We start from the raw sequence: 20,995 nt of genomic DNA, 5'->3' as shown, positions 1-20,995 counted from the left end.
CATGGGGGGGGGGGGACACATGGTCTGGGGGGGGACACACGGTATGGGGGGGGACACATGGTATGGTGAGGGGACACATGGTCTGGGGGGGGACACACGGTATGGGGGGGGACACATGGTATGGGGGAGGGACACATGGTCTGGGGGGGGGACACACGGTATGGGGGGGGACACATGGTAGGGGGGAGGACACATGGTCTGGGGTGCCCCACGGCGTGCATCAGTGCTGCTGCTGCTGGGGGCTCCCCCCGTGGGGCAGGGGTGCGCGGGGGGGGGGGGGGGGGGGGGGGCTCGTATGCGTGCACCTGCAAGGAGTGTGCACACACGTGTGCAAAGTGCACACCCCACCACGCACCGTGTGTGTGCATGCTTGTGCAAAAAGGGGGGGGGGTCGTATCCGCGTGGGGGGCGCTCGGGTGCTCTGCGGGCGTGCCCGCCCCCCCCCCGGGTGCGTGCGAGTGGGGGGTGTGCGCGTGCACACACGCGGGGGGGCGGGCTCTTTAAATCCGTGCCCCCCCCCCCCCCCCCCGGAGCTCCCCTCCCGCCCCCTCGGTTGCCATGGTAACGGTGACCCCCTCCATTTCCCCCCCCCCGCCCGCCCCCTTAAAGGGGACGCATCCGCATCTACCCCCCCCCGCCAACCCCGGGAGGCTGCGGGGCTGCGTGCGGGGGGGCTCCCACGGGTGAGCACGCACGGAGGGGTGGCGCGAGTGGGTGTGCACGGGGTGTGCAAGCACGGGGGGGGGGGCATGCACGGGGGAGTGGGTTTGCACAGGAGTGTGCAAGCAGCGGGGGGGGGGGGGGCATGCATGGGGTGCGAGCAGCAGGTTTGCACGGATGTGAACGTGGGTGAGGGAGGTGCGTGCACACGGGTGTGAGCATGGGTGAGTGTGCAAAAGAAGGTGTGCACCGGCTTGTGCACATGAGCATGCACCAGTGGGTGCATGGCTCTGCACACGTGTGTGAGCATGCACAAGCGCATGTGTCCGTGGGTGCTCAGGGTTGTGCACATGCGCGTGTGTGCGTGCAGGTGTGCGTGCATGCAGCATATGATTGTGTGCAGGGGAATGCACACAGCTGCTCACATTGTGCACGAGCATAAGTGTGCACAGGCATGTGCTTGTGCGCAGATGTGCATATGGCTGTGCGAGCAGGTGTGCACACACGTGAGCGTGCAGACGTAGGTGTGCACCGCATCGTCATCACGTTAACCATGCATGAAGCTGTGTTGCAGGTGAGCACACGCGTGTGTGCATTAGCTTGCACGGGGCCGTTGCTGTGCGAGCACACACTGGTGTGCGTGCAGGAGCCGTGCACACCTGCGTGAGCACACCCGCCCACGCAAAGTCCCCGGGGTTGCATGCCCCCTTGCACACCTGTGCCCCCCCGTTGCACACCCGTGCCCCCCGTTGCACGCCGGGGTGCTGCGGGGTGCAGCGGGCTCGGGGGGGGCCGCGGTACCCGGATCTGGGCAGGAGGCGGGCGGAGGCCGGGCAATGCGCCCGCAGCCATGAGCAGCGGCCCCGGCCGTGGGGCCTCGCCGCCCGCCCCGGCCCCCCCCGGGCCCCCCCTGGGACCCCAAGGTAGGGGGGGGAGCCGGGGTCCCGGGGGGGGCCGGGGGGGTGATGCCATGCAGGGGGCAGGTGGTGCGTGGGGATGGAATGGGGGGGCTGGGGGTAGGGAGATGGGGGGTGAGGGGGGGCCAGGCCGTGAGCCCCCCCCGCGCGTGGGGTGGGGGCTGCCTGGGTTGCAGCCCCCCCCGCTGCGCCGCGAGCATCCCCCGCCATCACACGCAGCCCCTCGGTGCATTGCCTCGGCTCCCTGCTGCAGCGCAGCCCCTGCGCGCGGTGCAACCCCCCCCCGGCTGCATGCACGGCCCGGCTGCATCGCCCCCCCCACCCCCCCCCAGCTGTAAGGCACTCCCGCGTTTGCATTGCAACCCCCTCGCTTTCATTGTGCCCCCCCCCCCCCCGGCTGCATTGCAACCCCGTCATCGCAGCCCCATCATCTTCATTGCAAGCCCTCAATTTGCATTGCACCCCCCTTGTTGGCATCGCCCCCCCCCCCCAGCTGCTTTGCAACCCCTTCATCTTCAGTGCAACCCCTTCGTCTTTATTGCAGCCCCCTCTCTTGCGTTGCAGCCCCCCCCTTTTTTTGCGCTGCGCTGCCTGGTTGCATTGCAACTCCCCCCCCTCCCCCCCGCCTCAGCTGTATGGCATCCCCCCGTTGCATTGCAGCCCCGCCTCGTTGCGTTGCAAACCCACCTGCTGCTGCATGTACTGAGGTTGCCCCCCCCCCCCCCGGGGGGGTTGGGGGGATTCCCTCCTGAAGCCCCTCCCAAAGTGAAGTTTTTTTGTTTTTTTTTTTTGGGGGGGGGGTCTCTCCTTGTTGCCCCCACCTCAGTGACTGTGCACCCTCCCGCAACTATGGGGCGGAGGAACCTGGGGGGGGGCTGCAGATCCATGGGGGGGGGGCAGCCCTTTGCAGGGGGACTCCTCGTGGGGGGAAACTGAGGCACGGGGAGGCCATGGCACAGAGCCACCCCCCCAGCTGGAGAGCAGGGCTGCCCCCATGCGAGGTGCTCTGGGGCAGCTGGGGGGGGCACCCCATGCCCCCCCCCCCCCGACGTGTGCCCGTGCCCCAGCCATGCAGCAGGTCCTCGACAACCTCCTGGGCCTCCCCAGCGCCCCCGGCGCCGCCGACCTCGACCTCATCTTCCTCCGGGGCATCATGGAGAGCCCCATAGTGCGCTCCTTGGCGAAGGTACCGGGGGGTGGGGGGCACTGTGACCCCCCCCGGCTCCCCCGCTGCAAGGGGGGGGCACAGGGGGGATGTGGGAGCACGAGGGTGCATGGATGGGGAGTGTGCATGGACATAGGTGCATGTGTGTGTGTGTGTGCATGCATGTGTGCCACTGCATGGAGGAAGGTGCACGTTTGTGTCTGCTTGCACGTGTGTGTGTGTGTGTGCAGGTGTGTGCAGCAGTGTGGTGGAGGTGTGCACACGTGTGTGCGCACCTGTGGGCGTGCATGTGCAGATGCATGCATGCACATGCACGGTTGTGTCCTTGCATGTCTGTGTGTAAATGCAGGGAGGTGTGCGTGCATGCATGGAAGCAAGTGTGTGTGTTTGCACGTGCATGTGTGCACAGCCAGGTGTGTCAGGCTGCTGTGCTGCAGCTGTGCGTGGGATGGGGGCATCAGGAGGGGGCTGAGGGTGGGTGGGGAGAGGTGGTGTGCAAGGTGGTGTGTGTGTGTGTGTGTGTGTGCATGCACGTGTGTGTGTGCATCATCTGACAGTCATGCTAACGGAGAGTACGTGGTTGGCCCCATGTCCTGCGTGTCCACCAGTGTGTGTGCACACTTGCACATACACACGCGTGCTGGCGCGTGCATGCACAGCTTGGCATGGAGGTGTGCATGCAGGCACACAAGCATACCACAAGCATATACAAAGCATACAAGGCTTTGCACATCCATCCCAAAGGATGAGTTGTGCACATGCGTGCAGGGCGCTGTGCGTGTGCGTGTGTGCATGCCTCTGTGTGTATGCACACGCACCGGGCACTGGCAGCAGCGGGGGTCCCTCGCCCCCGCCGCAGGCCCACGAGCGGCTGGAGGAGACGAAGCTGGAGGCGGTGCGGGACAACAACGTGGAGCTGGTGCAGGACATCCTGCGCGACATCGGGCACCTGGCGCGCCAGGACAGCGCCGCGGCCGAGCTGGCACGCATCCTGCGCGAGCCACACTTCCAGGTGTGCTGGGCGTGCGCTGTGCCCGGTGCGTGTGCAAGGTGAGTGTGCGAGGCGAGCCCCTGACGGCCGCGCGCCTTGCAGTCCCTGCTGGAGACCCACGACTCGGTGGCCTCCAAGAGCTACGAGACCCCCCCGCCCAGCCCCGTGCTGGATCCGGCCTTCAACAACCAGCCCGTGCCCCCCGACGCCGTGCGCATGGTGGGCATCCGCAAGGTGGCCGGGGAGAACCTGGTGAGAGCGGGCTGGGCGCTGCGGGGTGCTGGGGGCACTGCTGGGGGTGCTGGGGGTGCTGCAAGGTGCTGGGGGCATTGCTGGGGGGCATTGCTCGGGGCGCTGCGGGGTGCTGGGCACAGTGCTGGGGGCATTGAAGGGTGTTGGGTGCTGCTGGGTGCTGAGGGCATTGCTGGGGGCACTGCTGGGTGCTGGGGGCATCGCATGGTGCTGGGGGCATTGCAGGGTGCTGGGGGGGGCATTGCAATGCTCTGGGGATGTTGCAGGGTGCTGAGGGCGTTGCAGGGTGCTGGGCACATTTCAGGGTGCTGAGGACACTGCTGGGTGCTGGGGCATTGCTGAGGTCCTCACAGGGTTCTGGGGGCATTGCCAAGGACCTCACAGGGTGCTGGGGGCATTGCAGGGTGCTGGGGTGTTTCAGGGTGCCGGGGGCATTGCTGGGGGCACTGCTGGGTGCTGGGGCATTGCCGAGGACCTCGCAGGGTGCTGGGGCCATCGCTGCCGTCCCTGCTGGTGCTGGGCACTGCCGGGGGCTGGGGCGGTGGCGCGAGGCCGCAGCGCCGGGGGGGCTGACGCGGGGCCGTGCCCCCAGGGGGTGACGTTCCGGGTGGAGCGGGGGGAGCTGGTGATTGCCCGCATCCTGCACGGGGGCATGGTGGCCCAGCAGGGCCTGCTGCACGTGGGGGACGTCATCCGGGAGGTGAACGGGCGCGAGGTGGGCAGCGACCCGCGGGCGCTGCAGGACAGCCTGCGCCACGCCAGCGGCAGCGTCGTGCTCAAGATCCTGCCCAGCTACCAGGAGCCGCACCCGCCCCGGCAGGTACCCGCGTGTCCCGCGCGTCCTGCGTGTCCTGCATCCTGCGCGTCCTACATGTCCTGTGTCCTGCATCCCTCACCCTGCATCCTGCATGTCCTGCACCACGTGTCTTGTACCCTGCGTCCTGTGTCCTGCACCGTGTGTTCTGCATGTCCTGTCTGTCCTGCACCCTGCGTCCTGCACCCTGCATGTCCTGTGTGTCCTCTGTCCTGTGTGTCCTGCGCCTTGCATCCTGCACCGTGCATCCTGCTCTGTGCACCCTGCATGTCTTGCACCCCGAGTCCTGTGTGTCCTGCACCGTGTGCCCTGCATATCCTGCACCCTGCACCATGTGCCCTGCATGTCCTGCGCCCTGGGTGTCCTGCGTGTCCTGTGCCGTGTCCCGCACCATGCACACTGTGTGTCTTGCACCCTGTGTCCTGCACTGTGAACCTGCATTCCACATCCTGCACCGTGCATCGTGCACCCTTTATGTCCTGTACCGTGTCCTGCACCGTACATCTGCTTCCCACACCCTGCACCCTGCACCAGCACCCTGCCTGTGGCTTGTGTCCCCACACCCGTGGTCTCCCTGCCCCACGCCTGTGTTGTCCCCGTGCTGCTTCCCTGCTGCATGGCTGCACACCCCACATTTCCTTACCCCCTGTCCCCCTACCCCCGCTTGCTTTGTGCCCTGTGTCCCATTTCCCCATGCCCCACGTCCCCCTGTGCCCCATGTCCCCAGCCCCCTGTGCCCCATGGCCCCATCCCCACATCCCCAGTCCCCCATGGTTGGGGTCCCCCCGCCATGTCCCAGCACCCCCAGGGACACCCAGCTCCTGCCACGTCCCGCGGTGTCCCCCTCCTGTCCCCATCCCTGTCCCCACATGGGACCCAGGTGCCGTGCCCCCAACCCCGCACCGTGCCAGCCTCCTGCTGTCACCCTCAGGGACAAAGCAGCGCTGTCACCATGTCCCCTGGCACCGCGCCACCTGGCACTGCGCGTCCCCAACCGGGCTGTCCCCAGGCACCCCCCTGCTGCCTGGCACTGGGGTCCCTTGGGTGCTGCGGGTGCCAGCACACACGCGTGCACACATGTGTGCCATCGCCGCTGCGCTGTGCGTGGGTGCTGGGCTCTGCGTGGGTGCTGGGCTCTGCGTGGGTGCCACCGTGGGAGCACTGTGGTGCGTGGCAGCAGCCGTGGGTGCCACCTGCGTGTGCGTGGGTGCCTTGCACGCCTGCCTGCACCGGGCGGCGCGGAGGATGCACACGCGTGTGCGCGTGTGAGCGTGCGGGGAGCTGCTGGGGAAACCGAGGCACGGGCCAGCAGCGGTCCGGGAGCACGGGAACGCGGCACCCGTGGGTTCCCCCCTCTCCCGTCCCCACTGGTGCCCCCCCCCAGGTCTTCGTGAAGTGCCATTTCGACTACGACCCGGCCTCCGACAGCCTCATCCCCTGCAAGGAGGCCGGGCTCCGCTTCGCCGCCGGGGACCTGCTGCAGATCGTCAACCAGGATGACCCCAACTGGTGGCAGGTGAGGGGGGGGCACGGGGGGGCTGCTCCTTGTCCCCCTACCCTGGGGTCCCCCAGCAGCTGGGGGCTGCGGAGGCTCGGGGTGGGCTTGGGGCTGGGGAGGGTCCCTGTGGGGAGGGGTCCCCTCATGCCACGCTGTGTCTCCCCAACCCCAGGGGTGCAGCATGGGGGGGGGGGGTCCCCAAGGAAATGGGGTCCCCACGTGCCACGCTGTGTCCCCCTCTCCCAGGGGTGCAGCACGGGGGGGTCCCCAGGGACATGGGGTCCCCACGTGCCACTCTGTCCCCCCAGGCGTGCCACGTGGAGGGGGGCAGCGCGGGGCTCGTCCCCAGCCAGCTGCTGGAGGAGAAGCGCAAAGCCTTTGTGAAGCGGGATGTGGAGGTGCCCCCCGCATCCGGTACGGTGCCAACCCCCCCCAAACCCCCCCAGCAATGTCCCCGTGCCGTGGCGCTGTCCCCAGCCCCGGCTCAAGCATCCCCATGCCCTCGGCAGGGGCCTTGTGTGGCAGCCTCAGCGGGAGGAAGAAGAAGAGGATGATGTACCTGACCACCAAGAACGCCGGTGAGCGATGCCTGCTGCTTTCCCCCTAGTGAACGGGGGGGTCCCTGGGCCACACGGGGGTCCCGGGGCCACCCTGGGGTTCCCGGAGCAGCCGATGAGGGTCCCCCCTGTCCCTCGGGCAGAATTCGACCGCCACGAGCTGCTCATCTACGAGGAGGTGGCGCGCATGCCGCCCTTCCGTCGGAAAACCCTGGTGCTCATCGGCGCCCAGGGCGTGGGGCGCCGCAGCCTCAAGAACAAGCTGCTCATGTCCGACCAGGCGCGCTACGGCACCACCATCCCCTGTGAGTGTCACCGCGTGTCCCCCCCGGGGCCCCCGGGAGCGCCGCCATCCCCCAGAGGCATCACGGTCCCCCTGAAAGCATTGCCGTCACTCTCATGAGCATCGCCGTCCTCTGGACTGCCAGGATGGGATCCTTGGGAATGGGACCCCAGGAATGGGACCCCAGGAATAGGACTGCTGGGATGGGGTCACTGGGAATGGGACCCTGGGAATGGGACCCCAGGAACAGGACCCCTGGGATGGGACCACCGGGATGGGATCCTTGGGAATGGGACCTGGGGAATGGGACCTCAGGATTAGGACCGCTGGGATGGGGTCACTGGGAATGGGACCCTGGGAATAAGACCCCATAGAATGGGGCCCCAGGAATGGGACCCCAGGAATGGGATCACAGGAACGGGACCCCAAGGAACGGGACCCCAAGGAATGGGACCCCAGGAATGGGACCCCAGGACCGGGACCGCCGGGCTGGGTGCGCTTAAGGCTTGCCGCGCCGGGCAGACACGTCACGGAAGCCGAAGGAGAGCGAGAAGGACGGGCACGGGTACCGCTTCGTGTCGCGGGGCGAGATGGAGGCGGACATCAAGGCCGGGCGCTACCTGGAGCACGGCGAGTACGAGGGCAACCTCTACGGCACCAAGATCGACTCCATCCGCGCCGTGGTGGACGCGGGCAAGATGTGCATCCTGGACGTCAACCCCCAGGTATGGCAGCGCCCGCCACGGGGATGTTTATGGGGTTTTGGGGGGGCTCAGCCCCGTCCCGTCCCACCCAGGCGGTGAAGGTGCTGAGGACGGCCGAATTCGTGCCCTACGTGGTGTTCATCGAAGCCCCCGGCCCCGACACGCTGCGCGCCATGAACCGGGCGGCGCTGGAGAGCGGTGTGGCCACCAAGCAGCTCACGGTGGGTGCCACATGGGGTTGGGGACAGGGACTGGGGACCTTGGGGAGGTGATGGGATGGGGACCTTGGGGGGACCTTGGGGAGGCGATGGGACAGGGACTGAGGACCCTGGGGAAAGGCAATGGGATGGGGACCCTGGGGGGACCTTGTGGAGGCGATGGGGAAACTGAGGCAGCTCCTGTGCGGGGCAGGAGGCTGACGCCAGGCGGACGGTGGAGGAGAGCAGCCGCATCCAGCGTGGCTACGGCCACTACTTCGACCTCAGCCTGACCAACGACGACCTGGAGCGCACCTTCGGGCACCTGCGCCAGGCCATGGAGCGCCTGCGCGCCGAGCCCCAGTGGGTGCCTGTCAGCTGGGTCTACTAGTGCCCCCCCCAACCCCCCCCCCGTGCCATGAGTGTGCCAAGGAGGTCCTGAGAGGTGGGGGGTTTGGGGTCTGTGGGCCCCCCCGTCCCCGTGCCCAGCCCCTCTCTCCCTCCCACCCACCCCCCAGGTTGTTGGTTTTTGGTTTTATTTTTATTTTTTTTGGGGGGTGGGGGGCACAAGTAGCCGGTGGGGCTGCTCCCCACCCCCTGTGCCCACACAGCTAATTCACTGCCAAAACTTGCCCTCCCCCCCCCACCCCCAGCCACTTTGTTCCAGGGGAAGCTGTGCCCCCCCAGCCCCCACCCTGGGGTGCCCAAGGTGCTGGGTGGCCCCTGCCTCAGTTTCCCCATGGGACCCCCCCCCCCCCGCGGTGAGGTCTGTGCCCAGCCCTTGTGCTGCCCCCCCCCCCTCCCTTTGCCCCACATCACCCCTTCCCAGGTAGCAATAACCCCCCAGAGGATCCCTACCGTGTAATTAGCCCTCAATTAACTCTGTAATTAATGAACCCTGTAATTAAGCCCTGGGGTGCTGCTGGGGGTATGGGGGGGGGGGGGTGACGCCGGGGGACGGGGACACAGGGGGAGCGCAGGGTCTGGCTGCGTGGGTGGGTGTGCGTGCACATGTGTGTGCACGTGCGTGTGCCCAGCCTGGGGGCTCTGCGCTGCCTCCGCTGTGTCCCCTTCGTCCCCGTGCCCCCGTCCTGCGGGGACACCCCGGGGTGCCCACGTCCCTGTCCCCGGGTTGCTCCTTTTTGGTACTTTGCTGTGACTTTTATTAAAGAGCAAGGGGAGAAAAGCAGCGCTTTTGTGTCATCGTGGCCAAAGCTGGGGGGGGGGGGGGCGGGGGGGCTCTGTCACCTGTGTCACTTGTGTCACTTGTGTCACCCCTGTCACCTGTGCCACCTGTGGCCCTCTCCCACCTGATGCTGATGGTTTCGTCTCTGCAGATCGCTGGTTCGCCCCCTGCTTGGCACCCAGAGGGTGTTTGGGGGGTGCCACACACGCGTGTGTGCGTGTCAGTGTGCACGTGGGTGTGTGCAACGGGGCTGCTTGGGTGGCTGTGGTTGCTGTGTGCGTGTGTGTGCATGCCTGTGTGTGCACACGCGGTGTGTGTGCGCGTGTCACGTTGCACTCGCAGGCCCTTCCTCGCTGCCGCCGGGAGAGGTCAGCAGAGCTGCAGGCAGCAGCGCTGGCCGTGCCTGCGCGTGTCTGGGCGTGCAAGGGCGTGCACGCGTGTGTTTGCACCGCGCTGTGCGCGTATGGTTGTGTACACCCGTGCCCAGCCGTGCACCTGCCTCCTTGCACAGACGTGCACCCGTTGCATCCGTGCATGCACTCCCCATGCACACACGCGTGCCCCCACCCCGCCACGCCACGTCCTGGCCCGCGTCCCACCGCCACCCCCAAGGGGTTCAGATGCGGGGTCCGCGCCCGCTGCGCCCCCCCTCCCGGGCTGTGGACCCCCCGCTGTAGGGTGCAGCCCCTCTAAGCTGGGCGGCTTTAGGCAGCCGTGGCCATAAGCTGCCGCGCTAAGCCGCCGTGCTGGGCGGTGGGGTGTCCGTAAGCTGCCGTGCCCAGGGGCTCGTGCGGCTATAAGCGGCTCTGCCTGTAAGCCGACGGGTCCGTAAGCCTCCAGGTCCATAAACTGCCGGGCTCTAAGGCACGGAGCCTATAGGGTGCGTCGTCCGCAAGGTGCGAAGTCCACGAGGTACGGTACCTGCACGGCGTGGCCGCAGCCATGTGGGCCACGCTGCTGCTGCTGCTGCTGGCCCTGGGCGTGCTGGGGCTGGGGCTGGTAGCCCACCGGTTCCTGTCCCCTGCTGGCAACCCCTTCGCCCGGCCCCCCACGGACCCTCCCCGGCCGCTGGTGACGGATCAGCGGGCGCGTGACAGGGTGCTGAAGCGGGGTGAGTGGGGGCATGCCGTCAGTCTGTCTGTCTGTCTGTCTGTCCCTGGTGGGTGCGTGCTGCACGCTGTGTGGGTGCAGCAGGGTGCAGCACCATGCCCTCACCCCCCCCCCCCCCCCCCCCCATTTGCCCTGTGCTCAGGGTTCAGCGCTGCGCGCGTGCCGCGGGCCCTGGATGCCGTGGTCATCGGCAGTGGCATGGGTGGCCTGGCGGCGGCCGGCACCCTGGCCAAGGTGGGCAAACGGGTGCTGGTGCTGGAGCAGCACGACCAGGCCGGCGGGTGCTGCCACACCTTCCAGGAGCAGGGCAGCGAGTTCGACGTGGGTAAGGACCCCCCCCCCCTTCTGCCACCCCCCCGGTGGTCCCTGCTGCATTGGGGTGCAGGTCCCCGTCCCTGTGTGCGCGTGTGGCTGTGCCGCAGGGTTGCAGGGTGCGTGTGTGTGCAGTGTGTGAATGCAGCATGCGTTTGCAGTGCTTGCACATACATGCGGTGTGTGTGCATGCATTATGTGTACCGTGCGTGTTCCTGCAGTGTGTATCACAGGCACCGTGTGCATGCACATGCAGTGCCCATTTGCAGTCTGCACCAGGCAGGTATGTGCAGCGCATGTCTGCAGTTTTTGTAGTGCAAGCGTTTGCACAGTGCATGCGAGCACTATCTGTGTGCAGCATGTACTCATGCAGTGTGTGTGTGTGCAGCATCTGTAGTGTTTTTGTGATGTATCCACTGTTTGCATGCAGTGTGTGCTTTTGTGGTGTGCAGCGCGTGCAGTATGCACACATGCATGCAGTCTGCAGTTGGCAGTGCACACGATGTTTGCGTGCAGTGTTTATGCAACGCATGTGATGTTGTGTACACTACATGCAGCATTTGTGTGCGCAGAGCGTGCACTGTCTGCATTCAGCGTGCACAACGTGCTTGCAATGTATGCATGCTGTGTGCAGCACATGCATGCACTGTGCACACATGCAGTGTGTGCATGCAGTGCGCATGCATTCAGCATGCCATTTGCATGCAGCGTGCATGTGTGCATGCAGCATGCGTGCCCTGCTTGCAGCCCACCCCTCCACACCTCTCGAGGAAGCCCCAACACTTAACCCCCCCCACCTGCCATGCCGGGGGGCTCCCACCGCATGTCCCCGAGGTGGGCACAGCGCTATCCCCCCTGCCCCGTGGATGCTGACCCCCCCGGGGCCCACAGGCATCCACTACGTGGGGCAGATGCACGAGGGCAGCATGCTGCGCGTGGTGCTGGACCAGCTGACGGATGGGCAGCTCTGCTGGCAGCGCCTGCCCGACCCCTACGACGAGGTGGCCCTGGGTCCCCGCCGCTACCAGCTCCGCGCCGGCAAGGCCGCCTTCGCCGCCGCGCTGGAGGAGCAGTTCCCCACCGAGAAGGAGGCCATCCGGGAGTTCATGAGGCTCTCCAAGGTGGGAGGCCCTGGGGACCCCCCCCGGGGACACCCCTGGTCCTGGCATGCCGGGTGTCACCTCGATTTCTGCGTCCCCTTGCTGTCTGTAGGGTGGGAGGTGGCACGTCCCCGGCATGGCTGGATTGGGAGGGGGTGTGGAGATGGAGGGGGTGGCACTGGTGGCTCTGGGGACATGGGTGGTGAGCTGGGGGGGACATGGGTTATGGGGATGTAGGTGGTGGGGTTGGTGGGGACACAAGTGGTGGCCATGGTGGGGACATGGGCAGTGGGCACACTGGGGACAAGGGAGATGAACGTACTGGGGACAAGAGTGGTCATGGTGGGAACATGAGCATTGGGTACATTGGGGACTGGAGCGAAGGGAACAGTGGGGACACGGGCAGTAGGCATGTTGGGGACAAGGACAATGAGCATGCTGGGGACAAGGGTGGTCATGGTGGGGATATGAACACTGGGCACGTTGGGTACTGGAGCGATGGGGACGGTGGGGACACAGCTGGTGGCACCGGGGACACAGCGGTGAGCGTGGCGGGGAGCTGGTGGTGGCGTCTGGGGACATGGGCATTGGGGCGGTGGCCGTGCTGGGGTGACGGGGACCTGTCCTGGCCCAGATGGCCTCGAGGCACGTGGCGCTGCTGGCGCTGCTGAAGATGGTGCCGCGGTGGCTGGCCGCCCTGCTGCTCCGCACCGGCCTCGTGCACCGCATCTCGCCCGTCTTCCGCATGGCGGCCACCAACCACAGCGAGGCCGTGGCCCGGCTGACAGCCAACCAGGACCTGCGCGCTCTGCTCGGCTACCTCTTCTATGGTCAGCCGCCGTCATGATAGGGAGGGGGCTGTCGTGATAGGGAGGGGGCTGGGAGGGGGCCATCGCGATAGGGAGGGCACCATGACAACAGGGGAGGGCACTACTGCGATAGAAGAGGGCTGCGTTGTGGTAGGGGAGAGCTGTGTTGTGGTGGGGAGGGCTGTGTCGTGATAGGGCAGGCCACATCACGACAGATGAGGGCAACATTGAGATCAGGGAGAGGTATATTGTGATAAGGGAGGGCTGTGTCATGATAGGCAGGGCTGACCTGCAATAGGCCAGGCAGTGTCATAAAACAGGAGGGCCACACTGCAATAGGGTAGGGCCATATCATGATATGGTGGGCTGTATCGTGATAGGGGAAGGCCATGTCATGATAAGAGGAGGATGTGTGGTGATAGGGAGTGCCATATTGCAATAGGAGAGGGCACCATTGTGATAGGAGAGGGCTGTACCATGATGGGGAGGCTTGTGTCGCGACAGGGGAGGCTCGTGTTGTGATAGGGGAGGCTCGCGTCACGATAGGGGATGGCTGCCCCTCCCTGGGGTGGGGGCCAGCTGTGTGGGCACGTCCCCACATCCCCGGCCACCACCATCAAGGTCCCCCTGCACCCCCAGGCACGGCGCCGCGGGACTCCAGCTTCCTGATCAACGTGCTGATGGTGCACCACTACCAGCGGGGCGCCTGGTACCCGCGGGGGGGGGCCAGCGAGATCGCCTTCCATGCCGTGCCCCTCATCGAGAGGGCCGGGGGGGCCGTGCTGGTGCGCGCCCCTGTCACCCGTGTCCTCGTCTCGCCCGCTGGCACCGCCGTGGGTGAGTGCACCTGCCCCCGGGGAGGGCGACGGCGTGGGGACAGGGGGACAGCGCCGTGTCGCGTGTGTGTGTGTGTCCCCCGGCAGGGGTGGCCGTGCAGAAGGGGCTGAGCGAGGAGGAGGTGGAGATCTTGGCGCCCGTCGTCATCTCCGACGCCGGCATCTTCAACACCTTCGGCAAGCTGCTGCCCGCCCCGCTCCGCAGCCACCCGGGTATGGCATCCCCGGTGTCCCCACTACCCCAGCTGTCCCCAGTGTCCCTGGGGGCCATGGTGCCCCCATCACCCACAGTGTCCCCAGCACCCTTGGCATCCCCATTCTCCCTGGTGTCCCAAGCGTCCCCAACAACCGCAGTGTCCCCAGAGTCCCCAAGGACCATGGTGTTCCCAGCCTCCCCATTGTCCCCAGCAGCCCCATTATCCCTGGTGTCCTAATTGTCCCCAACACCCCGCAGCGTCCCCAGCATCCCCATGTGTCCCCAGCAGCCCCATTGTCCCCAGCACTCCCATTATCCCTTGTGTCCCAGGTGTCCCCATCACTCCCAGTGTCCCCATCATCCCCACTATCCCTGGTGTCCCAAGCATCCCCAACACCCACAGTGTCCCCATCATCCTTGGCACCCCCGTGTCCCCAGCAGCCCCATTGTCCCCAGCATCCCCATTATCCTTGGTGTCCCAAGCACCTCCATTACCCCCAGTGTCCCCAGTGTCCCCTCCGGGAGCGGGATGGCATCGTCCCCAGCCCTCCCACGTCCCCGCAGGCGTCCGCTCCCGCCTGGCCATGGTGCGCCATGGCATGGGCTCCTTCCTGGTGTTCGTGGGGCTGCGGGGCAGCGCGGCCGAGCTGGCCCTGCCCGCCACCAACTTCTGGATCTACCCCCACAACAACCTGGATGCCATGTAAGGGCCCCCCCAGGGGCTGTGGGAGGGGGACGGGGACAGGGACAGGGCGGGTGCCACACGCTGTGCCCGCAGGATGACCCGCTATGCTGCCCTGCACCGTGACGACGTCCCCGAGAACCTGGCTATGATGTTCATCACCTTCCCTGCTGCCAAGGACCCCACCTACGAGGAGAGGCACCCAGGTAGGGCCGGGGGGGTGCTGCTGGTGCCATGTCCCCCCCCCCCCGGGGCTCCCATCTGCTCAACATCACCGGCTCAGCACCTCCTCAACCCCAACGGCCGTGACTGCGAGGTGGGCACTGGCGCATCTGGGGGTGGCACCGGCACGGGGCGCCCTGCGATGGGGACCAAGGGGACATGGCGGGGGGCATTGGGCACAGCGTGGGGACACCGTGCCCCTCGCAGGCCGCTCGTGCATGACCATCCTGACCATGGCGCGGTACGAGTGGTTTGAGGAGTGGGCCGGCACCCACGCCAAGCACCGGGGTGCTGAGTACCAGCAGTACAAGGGGGCCATCGCCCAGCGGCTGCTGGAGCGCGCGCTGCAGCGCTTCCCCCAGCTCCGCGACAAGGTGATGGGCAGGAGGGGGGCATCCCTGGGGAACTGGGGGGTGGTGGGGATGAGAAGGGCCGTGGGATTGGGGGGCACACGGGGTTGGGGTGCTCCTTCAGAGGTGGGGTGTCCCCACGGGGTGGGATGCACGGTGGAAATGTGGGTGTACGTGGGGGCTGGGTGCACTGTGGGGTTTGGGTGTCCTGTGGGAATGGGGTGTCCATTGGGAATGGGGTACCCCGTGGGAATGGGGTGCCTGTTGGGGGTGGGGTTCCCATTGGGAATGGGGTGTCCTGTGGGAATGAGGTGGTCTGTGGGAATGGGGTTCCCATTGGGAATGGGGTGCCCTGTGGGGTTTAGGTGCCCTGTAGGAACGGGATGTCCTGTGGGAACGGGGTGTCCGTTAGGAACGGGGTGCCTTGTGATATTTGCTTACCATTTGGGAATGGGGTGCCCTGTGTGGTGGGCTAGGACCCAGCATGGGACCTGCTCTTTGGTGGGGGGGGTCTGCCCTGCCTGTGTGCACCCCAGCATGCCTGGTGCCCCCAGTGTTCCTCATTCCCCCGGTGTTCCCCGTGCCCCCTGGTGTTCCCTGTGCATCCCCCCCATGCGTCCCCGGGCAGGTGGAGTTCGTGGAGGCGGCGTCGCCGCTCACCAACGAGCACTACCTGGCGGCGCCTCGCGGCGAGATGTACGGCACCGAGCACGATGTCGGCCGCTTCACCCCGGACGTGGTGGCCGCCATGAGAGCCGAGACGCCCGTGAAGAACCTCTACCTGACTGGTAAGGGGCCCTGTCCCTGTGTCCCCATGTCCCCGTGTCCCCGTGTCCCCGTGTCCCCTATCTCTGTGTCCCCTATCCCCATGCCCAGCTCTAGGCAGGAGGCAGAGCCCCGAGGGTGGTGGCTGCATGGCAGAGCCACGTGGTAGTGGCCATGTCCCCCATGGTGGTGGCCGTGTCCCCATGTGGTGGTGACCATGTACCCCATGGTGGTGGCTGTGACCCCCATGGTAGTGGCCACGCCCCCCATGGCAGTGGCCATGTTCCCCATGGCGGTGGCCATGTCCCCCCATTGTGGTGGCCACGTCCCAGCCGTGGGCTCGTCCCCAGGGCAGGATGTGTTCAGCTGCGGGCTGGCGGGGGCCCTCCATGGGGGGCTGCTCTGCGCCTCTGCGGTGCTGGGCCGCGTGCTCTACCTGGACCTGCTGCTCCTCAAGAAGAAGATCAAGCGGCGCCGGGGCCGGCAAGTGGCGTGAGTGCCCGGGGACGCCCCTCGTGGGGACAGCCCCGTGCTGGGGACCGAGATCCCAATTCAATAAACTGGGATTCTCAGCTGGCCTGGGTCCTTCTCTTACTGGGGTGGGGTGGGATGGGGATGGGATGGGATGGGATGGGATGGGATGGGATGGGATGGGATGGGATGGGATGGGTTGGGATGAGATGGGATGGGTTGGGATGGGATAGGATGGGATGGGAATTGGAATGGGGATGGGGATGGGGATGGGGATGGGGATGGGGATGGGGATGGGGATGGGGATGGGGATGGGGATGGGGATGGGGATGAGGATGGGGATAGGGATGGGGATGGGGATGGGGATTGAGACAGTGACAGGGATGGGGACAGGCTGGCAGAGCCCCGGCTGACGCACACTCCTGTGCCTCCCAGCCCCACAAGCTGGTGAAGTCCTTAGGGCACTATGGGGGGGTTCAGAGCTGCCCAGCCCAAGGTCCACCCCCCCCCGGATCCTCCCCCAAAACAGCAGAGCAGGGAAGTCTTTTGGTCCTTTTACAACAATAAATAGAGAGCCCCTGCGCTGTGCACCAGCTGCACAGCTTTGGGGAGTGTGGCCGCAGGCTCCTGGGGGGCCACAGACGCAAGCATCCGGGTGCTCCCCCAGTGAGAGGTGCAGGGAGCCCCTCTGCAGCCGGGGCCGCTGCTGGCCCCAGGAGATGTCCCCATGCTGTCCCTGGAGCTGCTGGTCTCCGTGGGGGTGCTGGGGGTGTCCCCCCTAGAAGTTGGTCTGGGGGGGGGGGGCGTGCTGAGGCTCGGGGTTGTGGCCACACTCGGGGCACGGCCCCTGTGGCAGCGGGTAGAGGAAGGGCTTCGCTGTCACCTGGGGGGTGAAAGGGGATCAGTGGAGGGTGTGGGGGGGCTGCTGGGACTCCAGGGTCCTCGGGGGCAGGAGGGTGCCCATGCCAGTCCCCCCTCCCCAAGGAGTCCCCACCTTGGGGTTCCCACCTTGGGCAATGGCACAGCACCTGCGTGTAGGGGCTGGGTGCCCAGCACTGGGGTGGCTTGTGGCCCCCATGGTCCCCCCCATGCCTTCCTGAGCCTCTTAGCCTCAGCGCCTGCCATCCCATAACCCCAGGACCCCCCAAACCCATAGCTCCAACATCTGCCATCCCATAACCCCAGCACCCGCTACCCATAGCCCCAGCACCCATAACCCTGTCATTCACTGTGCCATAGCCCCACCATCCAGCACCCTGTATCTCCAGCACCCACTATCCTACAGCTCCAGCACCCATAACTCCAGCACCCACCACCCCATAGCCCCAGCACCCATAGCCCTGCCACTCACTGCGCCACAGCCTCATCATCCAGCACCCACAACCCCAACACCCACTACCCCATAACTCCAGCACCCATCACCCCATAGCTCCAGCACCCATAACTCCAGCACCCACCACCCCATAGCCCCAGCACCCACAACCCCATAACTCCAGCACCCGTCACTCCACAACCCCGGCACCCACCACCCCATAGTCCCACCACCCCACTGCCCCCCCCCCATAGCCTCCCCACCATACCCACCCGGTGCCCACCCCCTGGCCACGCAGAACCCACCTCGCTGTAGGGCGGGGGCTCCAGGCCCACCGGGATGCCCGCTCCGGGCAGGCTGGGCAGCGCAGGCATGGGGCCAAGCGGGAGGGGCACGGGAGACTGGGGGTCCCTGTAGGCGGGGGGGTGCACGGGCTCGTCGTGGCAGAGCTTGCGGCAGATGTGGAAGATCATGATGAGGAAGATGATGGAGATGCAGATGACGATGACGATGATGAACATGGTCCTGGGGACACCGAGAGGCGCGTGCCGGCGGCAGGCAGGTCCCCCCGACTCCCTGCCACCCTGGGGTGCCGGCCGCCCCCCCCCCTCCAGCACCCTCTTTCACCCAAAGGATCCCTCCCAGCCTCCCCGTCCCATTACCACCCTCCTTCCACCCTGGTGACCCCGGCCACCGCCACCCCCCCGGGGGTTTGGGGACGAACCCCGGCGTGTTGGCATCCCCGGCACCGCCGTGCCCGCGCCGGACTCTGGACCCGTGAGTGCGGGTCACCCCGCTCCCTGCCCCGCCGCACCTCCCCGGCCAGACTTCGCCCTGGGTGGGGGCGTTGGGTGGGGATGGGTGGGGGGGTGGGGGGTGTCCGGAATGGGGTGAACTGGGGCGAGTTGGGTGATGCTGGGTTTGGTGGTTGGGGTGGGACTGAGATGAGGGGTGCTGTTGTCACCCCCCCCCCCCCCTTTCCCCCTGGGGAACGACCCCAAAAGAAGGCACCGAGGGGGCTGTGTCTGCGGGGAGCGCTCCGTGATTGGGTTCTGTTCAGGTCTGTCTGTCCGTCTGTCCATCTGTCTGTCTGTCCATCCATCCTTCCGTCCATCCATCCTTCCGTCCATCCGTCCATTCTTCCACCCTCCTCCGGTCCATCCCTCCGTCCATCCCTCCCTCCTCAGGCCCTCCCTCCCTCCCTCCATTCCCCCCTCCCCCCCCCCCCCCCCATTTCAGGGCCAGGGAGCTCAGAGACCAGGGCCGGGGGGTGCTCAGCGGGGTGTCCCCATGCCCTCCCCCCCCGGGGGGGTCCCCACCCATGGGGACACCTCGGGGTGCCCCCGCCCCCCCCCCCCCCGCTGCTCCCCTCCTGGCGCCGTCCCCACCCCATCTGGCTCCCAGCTGCGGGTGCTGGTTCCCTTCCCCGCTGCTGATGTGGCAGCCCCAGCGCCGTCCCTGTCCCTGTCCCCGTGTCCCTGTCCCTGTCCCCGTGTCCCTGTCCCCATCCCTGTCCCCGTCCCCATCCCTGTCACCCCACCCCATGGTGCTGCCCCCTCCCGCTGCCCCTCATTTCCCCCTCTGTCCCCCAAACGCCCCCAGATCTTCCCATCCAGAATCCCCCTCTCCAGTTTTTGGGCTCTCAGGGTTTGGCTTTGCATGGGGGGGGGGAAGGATTTTGGGGTGCTCCCGAGCTGGTTCCTGCTGCCCCCACCCTGGGGCTCGGAGGGGCTGGGGGGGGCAGCCTGGGGGGGGGGATGCCAGGACCAGGGGGTGCCCCGTTTGCTCCCAGTGGCCCTGTGGGATGTTTTGGTGACAGCGGGAGGGGGGGGGGGGTCCTGAGCCCTGCAGGCTGGGTCTGGGGGGGGTGTCACCCACCTCCCCGCTGGGCACGGGTAGATTTTGGGGCATTTCCAGGCTTTTTGCTCCAGTTCCCAAGGGATGGGTGGTTCCCGTTGGCAGAGGGAAAGGCCACGTGTCCCCGGCCGTGGGAGCTGGAGCGGGGCCGGGGCTGTCCGGGGGGGGGTCCTGCCCCCCCCAAGCCCCCCAGCCCCAGCAGCTCTGCTCCTCCCCGCACCAAGCCACTTCCCGGTTTGGGGTGGGGGGGGTCAGGCTGTGCCCGTGGGAGCTGCTGCAGACCACGATGGAGCAGGAGCGTGGCTGGGTGGCACGGGGGGGCCCCGGGGGTTGCCAGCACCCCCAAACCCAAAATGCAGATGGGGGGGTGTCCATGGAAGGGGGGCGTGCACAGGTGCATGATGCATGTGGTGTGTGCAACGCATGTGTGCCCACAGCAGTGTGTGTGCATGCAGGTGCGAGTGAGTGTGCGGTGCACACTCTGGGTGTGGGAAGGGGGGCACAGGGTGGCACAGGGGGTGTCTTGGGGTGCATGCAGGGTGCATGGGGTGGTGCAGGGGGTGACATGGGATGCACATGGGGTGGCACAGGGGGGTGCATGGGACGCGTGCAGGGTGCACGGGGGTGGCACAGGGGGTGCTTGGGGTGGCACAGGGGTGCACGGGATGCACATGGGGTGGCACGGGGGTGCCATGGGATGCATACGGGCTGCCAGGGTGCCACAGGGAGTGCTTGGGGTGGCACAGGGGGTGCCATGGGATGTACGTGGTGTGGCACAGGGGATGCTTGGGGTGACATAGGGTGTGCCATGGGATGCACCTGGGGTGGTACAGGGGTGCCATGTCTTGCACACTCTCTGGTCGTGCCCTGCTGGAGCCGCGTCCCCAGGTCGGGCGAGGTGACGGCGGCGAGGCCGAAGGAGCGGGATCTCCTCGCAGGCGTGAAGCTGCCGGCTCAGGACCTTAAGCTCTCCAAAGCCGATCAGCCCCACACCGGCGCTGCCGTGGGGCTGGGGGCCGGGCCATGGGGCTGCCCCACGCCGTGCCCCCCAGCAGGTGAGCTGGGGGCCAAGGGGACACAGGCAGGGGCCAAGCACCCAGGTGAGTTACCCAAGGGGTGCTGGTGGGGGGGGTGCAGCCATTTGGGGGTGCAGCGTGGGGCTGACCCATAGCACGTGGGGAGCCAGGGGACAAGGGGGAAGTGGCGATGTCCCTGCTGTGACACCAAGCAGGGAGCAGAGGTGACACCCATGGGTGCTATAGCGCCCTGCCCGCCCGGTGCTGCCTTAAGCAGGATCATCCCCTTAAGGGGTTTATTGGCACCCAGGGAGCAGGGGCTTTGCTGGGGGGGCACGGGGTGGCTCTGCTGGGCTAATTGGCTCAGGGGCTTAATGAAGGCACTGCCGCCATGCGTCCTCCTGTGCCCCCTCCCGCAGGGTTGCCGGCAGGTCCCCAAACTGGGGCTGCTGTGGTGGGGGCCCTCATTTTCAACACCCCCCCATATTATAAACCCAAAGCAGAGCCCCCCAGGCTGTCTGCGGCCCCCTCCAGCCCAGGAGTGTCCTGGCAGCACTGGCTGTGGGGGGACACCCAGACAGGGCTACGGGTGCTCGCTGCCCACCCCCCCCAGTGCCCCGGTCCCTCCCCAGGGCCGCAGCGCTGCGTGTCCATGCGCTGCCGCAGATTACACAGTGCCCGGGGAGGCTGCCGGCCTTTTTTTGGGCTCCTAATTACACGCCAGCAGCAGCCA

The 20,995-nt window shown here is 67.0% G+C and overlaps 3 protein-coding genes across 3 annotated transcripts; 2 read left to right on the top strand and 1 right to left on the bottom strand.

The window, feature by feature from the left end:
• The first annotated feature begins 2,646 nt into the window (after nucleotides 1-2,646).
• Nucleotides 2,647-8,429, top strand: MPP2 (MAGUK p55 scaffold protein 2). Its single transcript, XM_035568499.1, has 11 exons — nucleotides 2,647-2,763; nucleotides 3,602-3,754; nucleotides 3,836-3,985; nucleotides 4,578-4,805; nucleotides 6,184-6,315; nucleotides 6,606-6,711; nucleotides 6,807-6,875; nucleotides 6,998-7,159; nucleotides 7,660-7,862; nucleotides 7,934-8,062; nucleotides 8,253-8,429. Exons 1-11 carry the CDS (start codon nucleotides 2,647-2,649, stop codon nucleotides 8,427-8,429), a joined length of 1,626 nt encoding a protein of 541 aa, XP_035424392.1.
• A 1,780-nt stretch (nucleotides 8,430-10,209) lies between these two features.
• On the top strand, nucleotides 10,210-16,102 carry LOC118259169 (all-trans-retinol 13,14-reductase-like). Its single transcript, XM_050715529.1, has 11 exons — nucleotides 10,210-10,335; nucleotides 10,477-10,659; nucleotides 11,538-11,767; nucleotides 12,381-12,576; nucleotides 13,195-13,392; nucleotides 13,479-13,604; nucleotides 14,089-14,290; nucleotides 14,366-14,475; nucleotides 14,699-14,865; nucleotides 15,470-15,629; nucleotides 15,957-16,102. The coding sequence occupies exons 2-11, from the start codon at nucleotides 10,533-10,535 to the stop codon at nucleotides 16,100-16,102; spliced, it is 1,662 nt and encodes a 553-aa protein (XP_050571486.1). The 5' UTR covers nucleotides 10,210-10,335; nucleotides 10,477-10,532.
• Nucleotides 16,103-16,855: 753 nt separating this feature from the next.
• Nucleotides 16,856-18,526, bottom strand: LOC118259149 (proline-rich protein HaeIII subfamily 1-like). The gene is made up of 3 exons (XM_035568472.1): nucleotides 18,401-18,526; nucleotides 17,695-17,914; nucleotides 16,856-16,960 (listed from the first exon to the last, which is right to left on the bottom strand). The coding sequence occupies exons 1-3, from the start codon at nucleotides 18,517-18,519 to the stop codon at nucleotides 16,856-16,858; spliced, it is 444 nt and encodes a 147-aa protein (XP_035424365.1). The 5' UTR covers nucleotides 18,520-18,526.
• Nucleotides 18,527-20,995: the final 2,469 nt, after the last annotated feature.

The sequence above is a fragment of the Cygnus atratus genome, chromosome 25 (genome assembly GCF_013377495.2).
Source record: "Cygnus atratus isolate AKBS03 ecotype Queensland, Australia chromosome 25, CAtr_DNAZoo_HiC_assembly, whole genome shotgun sequence".
In the NCBI taxonomy this organism is placed as follows: Eukaryota; Metazoa; Chordata; class Aves; order Anseriformes; family Anatidae; genus Cygnus; species Cygnus atratus.
The sequence above is the reverse complement of the archived record's forward strand: the minus strand, read 5'-3'. Positions and strand labels throughout refer to the sequence as shown.